Source organism: Carassius auratus, chromosome 6 (genome assembly GCF_003368295.1).
Source record: "Carassius auratus strain Wakin chromosome 6, ASM336829v1, whole genome shotgun sequence".
NCBI lineage: Eukaryota > Metazoa > Chordata > Actinopteri > Cypriniformes > Cyprinidae > Carassius > Carassius auratus.
Genome location: NC_039248.1, coordinates 12,318,959 through 12,332,519, shown reverse-complemented (window position 1 = coordinate 12,332,519; position 13,561 = coordinate 12,318,959). Strand labels below are relative to the sequence as shown.

The following is a 13,561-nucleotide window of genomic DNA, read 5'->3' as shown; positions in this document are numbered from 1 at the left end:
TCTAACATAAAATAAAATATAAATATTAATTGAAAATGTAAAATAATTCTGGTGCAATGCAATTAATGTTTGTACATTAACAATTAATAAAGCAAGCAACAAAAAAATAAATGCATTTAGATGATTCAACAAACTGCATTGATTATATCACCTGATTATCTGCAGCCTTTTTATTGTGAGACTGGGAACACAAAAAAGTGGCTTACAAATGAAAACCCATGGAATGTGCTTTGACATATTTATTTGCACTTCTCTGAGCAAATGAAACTTCTTTGGGAGAATGAAAAGCAAAAAGAAACACTGTCTTCTCCCTTTCTGTGAAAAGAAATGCTGCTTCTTTTTCTGCCCTGCTCTGTCTCTCCAAGTGTGTGTGTGTGTCCGGTGTGTGTGTGCATGAGTGCCCATGTATGTGCTCTCACCCCACCATCTCGGAGTCGTTTAGTCTGGGTCTCACTGTGTAGAATGGAGGATGGGCCAGTTTGTGTGCCATGGAGCATGTCTTAAAGCTGACCCTCAGCGTCTCTCATGAAGGAATGTGTGGGCTCTCTGTTCCACTAATCCAACACCTGCCTTCAGTAAACCCAGCCTGGGCCTGACCAGAGACCTCCCAGGTTAGTAAACCCCTCACTCAACACTCAGGTGAGGTCTGTACAGCCACTGAAGTTCTTGCATTCATTTGTCTTTGAAAGAAACCTTGCATATGAGCTCAGAGATTTTTCTTGTGGAGAGTGAGGGATAAGTCTTCATGATAGGGTTTTAAGGAACATGACATCATGTGTAATGTCATTATTCTTAATGTGTCAGGCAATACTGTAAAAACAACCGTAAAGCAAAACATTCGCTCTGGCTTTTAGTTCTTTTAAAAAAATATTTCTACCTCTGGTTCTTTTCATTTGCTTTGAATGAGATTAGCTGACTAATATATATTCAAGCAATATTAGCCTTCAAAGATTGTGCCAACCAGCAAGAGCTGTTTGAATTACCCCAGAATGCAGTTTAACCAAATGTTATTCAAACAAATTCATGTGGGAATGCATTTTGATGTCACTAACTGTTCCTTTTAGATCACAGTGCATTTCTAAATGACTAACTTACTAAATTCACACAATATATGGGAGTTTCTCACACCTACAGTAGTAGAGTACATTTAAAGCCTGCAGGTTAACACAAGAAATCTTGATAAAACTTTATCTAATAAAATCATGAAATAAAACCCTATGTAAAAGCCTATGTAATACAGTTACTAAGTTAAATTAAGATTCTAAGTTAAAAGGTCCACCAAAAAAAAAAAAAAAATCACTCTTGTAATTATAAACCTGTATGTATATCTTTCTACAATGTTGGTAACCAAAAGGAAGAAGGTTTTTTTTTTTTTTTTGCCATTCTATGGAAGTCAATGGGACCTGAAACCATTTGGTTAACAACATCCTTCAAAATGTCTTCTTTTGTGTTCCACAGAAGAAAGAAGGCCATTCAAGGTTTGGAATGATATGACTGGGAGTAAATGCTGACAAGAATTTTTATTTTTTATTTTTTTAAACAAGAAGCTTTTTGTCACATAGTGGGATCTCGAAGGTCAGGGATTGCCTGCTAAAGCAAAAAAAAAAGGGCTTCAGGATGTCATGGATGGGATATTGTGGCTTTTCATAGCTGTAGGCTGATCCGAAATAAAAGATCAGGAAGAAAATGGGAAACCAAGATCGAGAGTGGAGGAAAGGGAAAGAATAAGGTGTCCAGGTGCTGGGATTTGGTGTTGAATGTCCACAAAGAGCTTGGGGCAACAGATTTCTCACACCTGATCTGAGGTGTAGTCTCCTTAGAGTATCAGTCTGGAAGTTCTGTCTCTAGTACAAGGTCATTCATTCATTTACCAGCTTCAGCAGTAGCTGTGTCACATTTATTGTCCGCATGTCTCATTATAATAATAATCATTTTAAAAAGTATTCGTATTCCCTGTGCAACATACCTGTAAATTACTGTAATTTCTTTCTTATTGTGGAATGTAAAGGTTACTTTTAAAAAAAATGAGGCAGCATCATCACAGTTGAGCAGAGTACATGCTTTTGTTAGCATACAGTAGAGTGCTGTACAAGTTAAGGTTTTCATCCTTTTAGCTGCAATATTAGCTGTGGAAATGGAATGGAATGTTAATTTTATTGCCTTGTAAATATTTCACATAAACAAAAAGATAATATTTTAACCTTTAAGAACAGTTTAAATGCTATTTTGTTGTAAAGGCTTATGAATTAGCATTAGCAATTCGAATCTGTGGCTCTGTGGAATTTTGTCAAGTTTTGCTAAGCAGCCACAGCAACAACACTGGTCAAGGTCAAAACCCTGTTCTTTTATCATATCCCACGCTGTTTTCGAATTGAATGTGCCCACACTTTTCACACTGTTTCTCTCTTTTTCTCCTTATCTGCCTCTCACTGTGCCAGAGAGTTAGCGAAGCATTAAAGAATAGTTCTTAATGGCTTTGCATACAGTCCTGCACACTTGGCATAGGCTGGACAGCAACAATGATCTCACAATTGCCCACTGCTCTAGACATCTCTCACTAAAGCTATATGCTGATAAGCCACCATGAGCTGCAGCTAGAGCTGATGGGAGACAAACAATCCCTGATAACGAAGTGGAATCCAGACAAAAGCCACCACCCCACTTCTTACAATGAGAGCCAGAAAAGTAAGAGAAGATTTTAAGAAAAGTGAGATGAGGAACTGTTGAACCTGAATAAGCCAGTTTAACTGGCCTTATAGGAGATTTGGTGGTGTAATGTTTCCTTAATGCTGTGTGACAGCGAACAAGAGAGAGCGTTGTAATGAGATATGTAAGAAACTAAATGTGTTATATGCGTCATTAAGTATGAAACTTTCACCTCTATCTCTTTCTGTCTTGAAACAGTTTGTCCTTTAGGAGTGTTCAGTTAGTCAGTAAGACACCAGCAAGGGCACAATAGTATAAGTAGTATCAAATGAACATTAAACCTGTCTCTTTAAATTACTGTAATGCTTGTGAAAGCAGAAGTCTGAGGGTTTGACAGTTTGCCAGAGTGTTATTTATGAACGAGGATGTGTGTAAAGTTTAGGCAGTGGGTCATTCCAAGTTAATACGTGAGCTTTTCAGCATTTACCTCTCTCTGACGTAATGCATGATTGGTTTAAGAAGAATTCAAAAAGAAAGTGAAAACATGTGGGGTACTAGACACGTACTAGGTACAATCCAAATATAATATTTATAAGAAAAATTACATCCTCATAAAAGAAAGTAAAAGGTAGCACATTACAATAATGTCGAAGTATATTTACATTAAGTATGAATTACAAGAAAAGTATGAAACTATGTATGAACAGCAATAGTTATTGCTAAATTATCAAGATATTGACAAGAAAATACAGATATTGCTTATCAATGCTCATTGATAATACATTAACTCATGATCATTTATGATACTTAAAAATAGGTCAACTTTTAAGTTTTATTATATGTAGATAACATTGCACAGGATATAAATGCTCTATTGTTCATTATTATATTGTGTTAACCTTTTTACTGTTGTTCATGTGTAGAAGCTTACTGTAAGTTGTTACTAATCTTACTCAAAACTGAACAGTTGTTATGTTAAATATATAGTACACAGTGGCCCTCAATGGACATTTTTGGTCACTTAAGTCTGAAGTGTCCAAGCTAAATAACCACACGTTTAATTAATCACAATAACAAATGAACATGTTCCACTTTTACCAATGGGAAAGTCCAAGAAGTTTTTACTTCACTTTTCCATATTTTGAAACCCCTTACCTCCCTCCACAAATTTCTTTTTATAAATAAATTAAATTAATTTTGTGAATGGTTTTATATGCTTGTTCTTTCTTTTAATATGACAATGTTATTGAAGACATGAATACATATATGACACATTAATGAAATGTTTTTAAATACTACTATGAAAAATCTATTTGAATATAATATAATATGTAGTTGCCAGTCTTCAGTGTCACATGATCCTTCAGAAGTCATTATATGCTGAAACAGCGCTCATGAAACCTTTCTTATCATCATTGTTGAATGCTGCTCAATATTTTTCTGAAAACCAATCAAAATGTAAAAAATAAATATATAAATAAAAATCAAGAGAAATAAATATATATAAAAAATAAGTAAATAAATACTGCAAGAACAACACTCTTAAAAATAAAGGTGCTTTAAAAGGTTCAAAAGCATTTTTGGTTCCAAAAAGAACCATTCAGTGAAAGGTTCTTTAAAGAACCATCTCCTTACCTTTTTATAATCTGAAGAACCTTCTTTCGCCACAAAGAACCTTTTGTGAAACAGAAAGGTTCTTCAGATGTTAAAAGTTCTTTATGGAACCATTTAGTCAAAAGGGTTCTTCTATGGCACCATGAAGCATCTTCATTTTTAAGAGTAAGGGCAAGAAATAAAACTGATCAAAAGTGACAGGGAAGTACGGAGCCCCGCACATGACATGCAGGAAAAAATTGTAGGCTAAATCGTGTGCACTATTTACTTATTCGTTCCCTCACTGTACTAAAACGTGCACACGATTACTATTAAATTCCCTCGATTTACTATTTAGTTCACTCGATTTATAAATTGTGCACACGATTCACTAATTCATTCCCTCGATTTGCTAAATCGTGTGCACGATTTAGCAAACCAAGGGAACACAATAGTAAATCGAGGGAACACAATAGTAATCGTGTGCATGTTTTAGTACAGTGATGGAAGGAATTAGTAAATCGTGCGCACAATTTATTTATTTTTTCTTGCATGTCATGTGCGGGGCTCCGTAGGAAAGGCCTTTATGATGTTACAAATGATCTCTTTTCCGAATAAATGCTGAACGTTCTATCAATCAAGAAACCTGAAAAAAAATAAGCAGCAAAAACTGTTGATCAGAAAAAGAAGCATTAATAATAATTGAGCACCAATGATAGATGATAATTACTGAGCACTTAATGAACAAATTTCCAACACACACACACACACACACACGCACACACACACACACACATACAGTATATAGATGTCCATATATTCGATCCTGGCTGTCTAAGTGTGTGATGGTGGATTTACTGTCCATTGTATTGCATGTTATTAGATAATTTCAATATGAATTAAATCTGTGGCTTCATTTAAACCATGCGGGGAGAATGAAAAACCTCTCACTATGTCTTGAGCTTTCAGAACACAAATGCACCGTGTCTTGGAGGCCAGCACAAGGCCTTTCCCTCATGCTAAAATTCAGCCATGTTTTTTTTTTCTCTGCCAAAGCCCCAAGCTCCAGGCCATGGGTCTCCTGTGAACTCTTTTTCTCCACAGAACAACAGCAGTGCCCCAGCCCTTCACTCAAACTCAGACTCCGCCCACACGTCTGTCAGCGACATGAGCAGCCCCCGCTCTCTCCTAATACATCTAGGCACATACTCAAAGGAACAGTACCAGAGCTCAAAGCCTGCCACTTATACTCACTGGCATTATGAATGCTGAGTAATTCACAGGAAATGCTTAGGTGCAGAACTGTTCCATAAATTAATGTCTTAGCATGTTTTATGCTGCTGTTCAGCTGCTTGGTCCAATTTTTATTCTGTTTTCAAAAATGAGATCATCCAAGCACATCAGACAGTATGTCAGAATCATAGCCAAGCGTGTTGGTGCACATAATCGCTCGAAGTAATGTCAACATCCAGAAGTCAGGAATTTTCTACATTTCTTGCTGTAATTTTCATTTTCAAGATGTCAACATTTTTCTACTGGTGAAATCCATCAACGTTAACAAAGGGTTATTATTGTATCAAAGGTTAAAACTGTTGGGGAAGAGAAATGCCTAAAAACCCTAGGCGGGGAATAGTGTCTCTCTCTTTTTTGTTCTGTCTGTCTCTTATTCCCTTTCTCTTTATTCTGTTTCTTCGTTCACCCAAGTTCACTCTTTCTTGTTTCTCATGTAATATGTCTAAACACATTGAAACCTCACTGATACTGTGGTTGCATGCAAATTTTGTACAAATAACCAAGGAAAGGAAATTGTCATCTCCTTTTTTGTGGGTTGATGTAATTGTATCTGATGCCCAGAGAGTAATTCACTGTTATAAATTTCTTCCCATCTTTGTTCTTCTGCCAAACCAACCCTTCTCTGTTCAGCAAGGACTGTTGTAAGAAAATAATCATGTGGAACTCCTTTTCCGCTTTTGCCCGCATACTTCCAGATTCAGCTGTCCTCTTCATCACCCAACTGTGATTGGTTCAGAATCTCGGCCCAATCAGGCAGATCTCGACCCGCACACAAACCATGTGAAATTGAACTTGTGGTCTCATTTCCAAACAATGGAATTGAAGGGCGAGTTAGTGCAGTGTTACAGGCTTAACACAGTGAGATGTCTGATGGCCCATTAGCTTCTCTCATAGGGTGGTTCCCAGCAGGGTTTATTAATGACCTTAGAGTGCTAATGACCTTTCAGTCTTCACTTTCTCTTTACCTGTAAACTGATCCACCCAGAAGTGACTCTATTGTCTGATTCTCAGGGCTCTCTGTATCACTCTCTCTGTTTCACTTGTGCCATTCTCTTTGGCACCGTGTTGCCATTGCCACCTTTCTCTGATTTAGAGGGGCCCAGGGAATATCCCAGATGATAAATTATAATACTGACACAAAAACATGCACATTCTGAATCAGTCAGACCTTTGGAGAGGTGTTCTCTTGCATCACTCAGCAGAAACTGAACTCTGCAGACAGTGAAGCTGATTCTGACTGTAAAAGTCTTAAAGGAAAGAACAAAATCTGGATTCTTGTCCTGGAACAATATTCTTGTCTAACTTTGAAGTCAAAGAATTATGAAAAAGTCTCATTTGTCATTATGAAAGTCTCATTTATTCTGTTTCTCTACAATGGATAATGGTTCCAAAAGCAATGCCTAAAAAAGAACATCTCTTTTTCAGTGTAGAATTGCCACCCACAAAACCAGATAAACTGCATTTATTCATAGCAAATATCCAGCCCATATGAAGATGCTATGAAAGGTTTATTGTAGAGTGTCACACATTAATATTTTACATATTCATTCTCATTATCCATCTTTACAGATATTGAAATCACAGTTTGGACTAAATACAGCTGTCTTTCAAGAGGAAAGTTCACTGGGATTCTATTTAGAACTAATTTTTGTGCTGACAGTTTATAAAATCATCCAAATGTGGTACAGTGGGTTGTGAAAGATGTGTCGTGACCAGACAAATCTGTTTAGCAACAAGAACCTTCTGTCTTTTAATTAAATCCAGTAAGTAATACTTCTTAAATCACAGGTTTGAACGCACATAGTAAACAGGTCAGGTTGTGTTTCTATATATCTTTTGATTCCCAAGTCATAATACTCTCCTTCCAAAACATTAATGTTTGTGAAAATCATAAATTGGCGCTTCATATTATTTATTTATTTTATTTTTTTATGGGAGAGAATAAGCCTTGTTATTTTCTGTGGACTTTCCAAGAGAAGGGTAATAATGCCTTCTCTAATTTGCACTGTCTAGGAACCCATTCACAGGGAACAACAGCAGGGTATAGTTGTAACACTTGGAACTTCTTGAGAACTACAAAGAAAACGAGGCTCCTTGAATGGTTGATATGGATTAAACAAACTCACTGAAGATACAGAATGAGTCTGACCATACACAGGCATACCCAAATGAACCATAGCCACAGGCTCAGTAATGTCTGTTCATCATGGCAATATAAGCCACATGGGCAGTTTTTAACAAAAAAATTTTTTTTTACATTTCTTTTACTTTGATCAAATGTAATTCTGAATGTAGGCTTAAGTTAAATATAAAATGAAAAATGCACAGGGTTTAATTTAGAAATGAATGCGAATTCACAAAATATAAGTAAATTATCAAGTAAGGTTTAATTTACTAATATCCTATTAACTAATATATATATGAGGTGACACTGTTTTCAACTAAAAAGCGTAAAATATTTTATGCATTGCCAATTCCCAATTAATTTTTATGCAAACAGTGTTTTGAAGGTCTAAAAATGAAAACTTGTTTCAAAGAGCAAGTTTTTGATGCATTATCTTCTATTGCAAAAATGCTAATTTGTGTACATTTCTGAGAATTTGTGTAATTCTCTGATGTCGGCAACTACTGGCCTGACATGCATAACATGGCAAAAAATATATATATATAAATAACCAAAATTGTTTTGTAAGCATATGCCTAATTAACAAATACTTAACTTAATACTAACGCATTTAGTAATGTAAACAAATTCAACCCTATTGTAAATAATTCATCTTACATATCACAAGTAGCTTTCTAGATGTATTGTAAAAGATACACACAAACGATATAAATCATAAAACGATATAAAGCATAAAATAGGCATAGCACAGTGTAAATATTAAGCTAATGCTTAATTAGCTTAATTGTGTTTATGGTAAAAAATAAAGTGTGTTTATGGGTTAATTTGTAATAAACACACAAAAAAACACCCTTAAGACAATTCTGAGAAGATTGATATATCTTTTAATGGCACATTTCTTATACGTCAGACAATACTTCAAAACACTGATCACATACACAGAGTATATAAATATAATTTTATTTACAAAACATTTACAAATGCTGCTATCATTGTTCTTGAAATGTACAACTTATCAAAAAAGTGTATCATTTTCCCCACGCATTGCATACAGCATGACATCACTTTACAATAGCTATATCTAATCTTGATTTGGACTCGTTTCTCTCCACTCAGTTGTTTGGGTTTTCAATATTCCCCTCCGTTTGACCAGACATAACATAACTGTACATTAATGTGTATGAAAACATGACCTATAGTTTAAGCATGCTGGATGCTTTCCAGTAGATGTAGGAAAGCCACAAATAAATGGAGAAAGGGTTATATAAATCTCTCTGTGGCTCCAGGACCGGAACGGGGCTTTTTCCACCAATTTCACAGACATAAAAGCCTAGCTAGAGTTACTACGCTTACATGCTCTTACAAATCAAACCAATACAAGTGCTTTCTCAATACATCTATAACCGTCATAGAATTGAACAAAAAGAATAAACATTCATCTGTTTATAAAGGTAAGCAAACTGTATGTATACAAAGTTGTTACACTATTTTACAAACATCTAATTTGGCAATGCCTCAAGAGCAAGACGTCCACCACAGAGATTTACAAGACTGTTCCCTGTTTTCATCTCTGAGATTTCAAGTTTGGTGTTGTTCAACACCATCAGTGAATGTTCATAATGGTCCCTGGTTCTCCACAGCAGAATATTCTGTCTCAGACACATGTGAGGCATCGATAAGCCTAGCGAGGCCAGTTTTGGTAGAGTACTTGAAGATGAAGGCTTTCATCAGGTCGTAACGGTAGTTCTTGTTGATGAAGTTGTAGATGATGGGGTTCAAGCAGCAGTGAAGGAGAGAGAACCACTGGGTGAGATGCAGTGCTGCATAGAGAGCGTTATCCAATGTGCAGTTGAAGGGAATCACATTGAGAAAGGTTAGAGTGTCAAGCAAGAGGGCTCCATGGTAGGGAAGCCAACACACTAGGAAGACCACAATGTAGGTGAAGATGAGGCGACGACTGATACGATGTTCATGGTCAGCTGAGGGTTGGATGGTACCGGCCAGGAGGATGTAGAACACAGCAATGATAGGGAAGGGGATGGCAAAGCCGAGGACGAAGAAACTCATTTGGATTCCAACTATCCACTCCTTAGTACTGTCCACTGGGAACACTGGTTTACATATGATGCTATCTGAATGGCTGGATTTTTCTGCCTGGAGGAAGTATGTTTCAGGGAGGGCAGCAAAGAATGCCAGCAGCCAAACGCCGACACAGATTAGCTGCCTGGTCCTTCTCTTCCTCTGACTGGGAGCATCTCCAAAAAGTTTCACAGAGAGGTAGCGGTCCGCACTCATACATGTAAGGAAAAAGATACTGCTGAAGAGGTTGACACTGAAGATCAGGTGTGTAATTTTGCACATGGCATCACCAAAGGGCCAGTGGCCGAGCTGAAGCAGAGAACTAATGGAGACCGGAAGAGTAGCCACTACGCAGAGGTCAGCGATGGCAAGGTTGAGGATATACAGGTGAGTTTCATAACGTTTCCTTTCAGATCGCACGTTCACCCATACCACCAGAGCATTGGCGGCCAAGCCGATGATGAAGAGGAAGATGTAGAGAATGGAGAGGGCATAGAGCAAAGCCTTCTGGCTGAAGGTGCTATAACACACTTCCACATGGGAGACATTATCGTCAAGGGCTGAGAAGTTCAGATCACCCAGTGCGTCCAAAATGTCATTGAAGTCATTCACGTTCACACTCATCTTGGCACGTCTTCCTTATCGACACTTTTGGGACACAACAGCAGTGACCTGAAACAAAAAACAGGCACTGTTATGACACATAGGCAGACAAAACATAACAATAATAGGGTCTAATTAAACTCAGAGGGACAGAAAAATGTATAACAAAGAAAGTTTATTTATAAAACATACATAATCTGAAACATCTCGAACACCAGGGTCCCTAGTCAAAGGGCAGGACCTTGTACTGCATAAGAGGATTTTTCTTGAAGAGGTCACTGCATGGTTTTATTTTCCAGGGTTACTGGGTTGCACTAAATATATGAATAAATTCAGGCTATCAATTTCACAAAATCAAAGAGAGAAGGGTCAATAACAAAAACAAAAAAAGTTTCAAGAATAAAGAGGGAAAAATCTTAGTTTTCACATTTATTGTATTCACTTGTTGTATCTTGAAGACTTCAAAATCACGTCATGTGGTGTAACCATCAAGTAAAAAGCGATTGCATATTTTTTCTCTGCTTGAATATTGAATACATCCTAATTATTATTTTAAAATATATATTTAAAAAGTTTTGTCCACAAATAGGAAATTTTATTAAGAAATATTGTCACACCATACAACATTTTACAACATGAATCACCCTTGTCTTAAAAGGGTCCAATTTTTAGGAGGTTATTTAGATGTTACATTTTGAAATACAGTCATGAATGACTGCACATGTTTTCTTCTGCATGTTGGTTGCACCATATGACAAAGTTTTAACAAATTGTTCAACATTTGTTTTAGTCTTACTTCATTGTGAGTGATATTATCCAACTAAATTAATGAAAAAGCAATAGTGTTTCATTGCTTAAAGGCTGTGCTGTACTACTCAGCTGAACATAAGGACTAGATGCCCAGAAGCAAAACTCAGATGGCGGAGTAAAAACTTTTCTGCCATGCAGTGACCCGTTAAAATCTAAGTAGATATCCATGGCAAATGGGAGGCATTTTCCCTATACAAAAAGTTCAACACAACCAATGGGCCATGCGACAAAGTACAATGATAAAGAACAGAGTGTGACACCTCTGGAGGCATTAGAGAGACTGATGCCCATTAGAAATGAGACAAGATAGAAGGGAGGAGGATGGGTAGCGGATGGGGTGAAAGGTTCTTTTCTCAATATGATATGCTCAGCTTGAGGACGGGATGCCAGGCTTTGAACTGACAAAAGCTAAAAAGAACAGAGAACAGACACACATTGGCTCTATGTCTTTTAATTTGCACGTTCCCAAACACACATGTGCACGTCTCTAATCACACATTTTTGATCTTCAACCTTCAGGGCTTTCGGAATAATATAAACATTGCAACATTTAGGTATGCGTTTAAAAAATTGTGCAGTGAAGCAGAAATGATAAACCCAGTTACGCTCTTTCTCAATCTTTCATTTTTTGAAGTAAACATGAAGAAATAAGTTTCATTAAAAAAAAATATCAGTTTCCAAAACTGTAAACTTGTGTTTTGCTAAAGAACCATCAAGTGATAGAATTTGTTTAGGCTTGTTTATTTTCATTCCAAATCAACCCGTTGTTTTGACCCTGGAACACAGTTAGCGCCTGACCTTAATATCATTAAAGGAAATATGAGAAGTGACACAGCTGCTCTTAATGCATCCTGTGATCCTACAGGAAGATCTTCTAAAACAAAGACAGAGTTGGACTTATTTTACAGCTTTCCACTCTGACATCATAGGCACGAGAGGGCAGCGTAAACCTCTAACCTGACTTACCAGGTGCAATTAAAAAAAATCAGGTGTCATAAAATTACATTACATACGGCCTCAAGCACCACCATCATGTCCCACAGCCTTGTTGTAAAACTGTTGCATTAACACTGCTGAAACACAACTGCCCCCTCACCTGATCTCACGGCCCCAGGCAACAAGCACACTTGCCCGCACAAAGAGTTAGCCATACGGACACAGCGACTCTCCGTCCAGTCCCTCCTTCCCCCTCTCTCCCTGTCTCTCTCACTTGAAGTCTCTAAGTTGAAACTCAGTATTGTTCACTCCAAGTGTTTTGCAATCATGAAGTGTATCATCAGTCATGGTTATTATAGCATGAAATCTTCACTGTAAGTGTGATTGTGAGGAAAATAATGTAACAACAATGCAATGAACAGTACAATGAGCAAAACAAATCCCATGAAAGTAAACTGAGAGTGGGATAAAATATACCAAATAAATGTTAATTAATTAATCCCACAGAACGTTACTATAATGTAACTAGTAAAACCTGAAATACATATTTTTTTAATAAATATATTTTTGTTTATAAATAGAAACTAATGCAAAATAACTAATAATATTAACTAGTTGAATAAAGACTGGAGAAGAGTTCCAATTACAGAAGTGAATGTATATAACTGAAACCACCTTTGGTCCCAAATTCCCGAAAAATTCACATGCAATTTTCAAAATGAAAAAAAACGCGGTTTCTCTATACCTCAACCAACACGCAACCTCACTTTTCACATGAATGGATTCACAGGAACAGAGAAAACAGACCGAAAGAGTCTCGAAAGAAAGAGTTCCTCTTCCTGGCCCCTTTATACAAGACACAACAGTGCTTAAAAATAGGGATTTGAAATGATGTAACCTATTATCTAATGTGCAATAGCATTTATTTTATGTTAAATGAAATACAAGTGGACCTGGGTATTAAAGGGACAAAACCGCGGGATGCGACACTAATCCACACCTCCAACTGAGAGTTTCGGGCTCGCGTTAAAGAGTGCTTTTTAAGTAGGCTACCTTAACTTTCAGAGTGTAAAATTAATGCAAGTTACTTAAGTCTAAAGCTTCTATTAAAACGTATAACGTATAACACCTTATATCATTAGTTTTAAGTGTTTGGATATCATATGGTCCAACACGCGTATGAAAAGGCTGTATTTAAAAACCAAAATCTCTCTAAATGACAAACACGTGCACACACAAACAAGACGTAAATATAAACTTACAATCCTTGCGGTATGTTTTGGTGCTCCTGGACTGTTCAATGTAGACTTTGGTAACTCCGATGCCTGGAGAAAGTGTCAAAGTCTTGTGGTTTATCCGTTCGAGAGGATGGCGTGATTGTCCCTCTGCGCTCAGACTGCACTTGCTCATATAGTGCTGCGAGTAACGCCTCCCGAGGCCGATCGGAAAAGTGAATCACTCGAGTTTCTGTCCAAC

General features: G+C 36.9%; 1 protein-coding gene across 1 annotated transcript; it reads right to left on the bottom strand.

Annotated features, from left to right (window-relative positions):
• Positions 1-8,518: 8,518 nt before the first annotated feature.
• LOC113096829 (atypical chemokine receptor 3-like) lies at positions 8,519-13,499 on the bottom strand. The gene is made up of 2 exons (XM_026262129.1): positions 13,348-13,499; positions 8,519-10,408 (listed from the first exon to the last, which is right to left on the bottom strand). Exon 2 carries the CDS (start codon positions 10,358-10,360, stop codon positions 9,272-9,274), a length of 1,089 nt encoding a protein of 362 aa, XP_026117914.1. The 5' UTR covers positions 10,361-10,408; positions 13,348-13,499; the 3' UTR covers positions 8,519-9,271.
• Positions 13,500-13,561: the final 62 nt, after the last annotated feature.

What these genes read in the sequence shown, in the direction of transcription:
- LOC113096829 (XM_026262129.1), bottom strand. Translation starts at nt 10,360, where the DNA reads ATGAGTGTGAACGTGAATGACTTCAATGACATTTTGGACGCACTGGGT.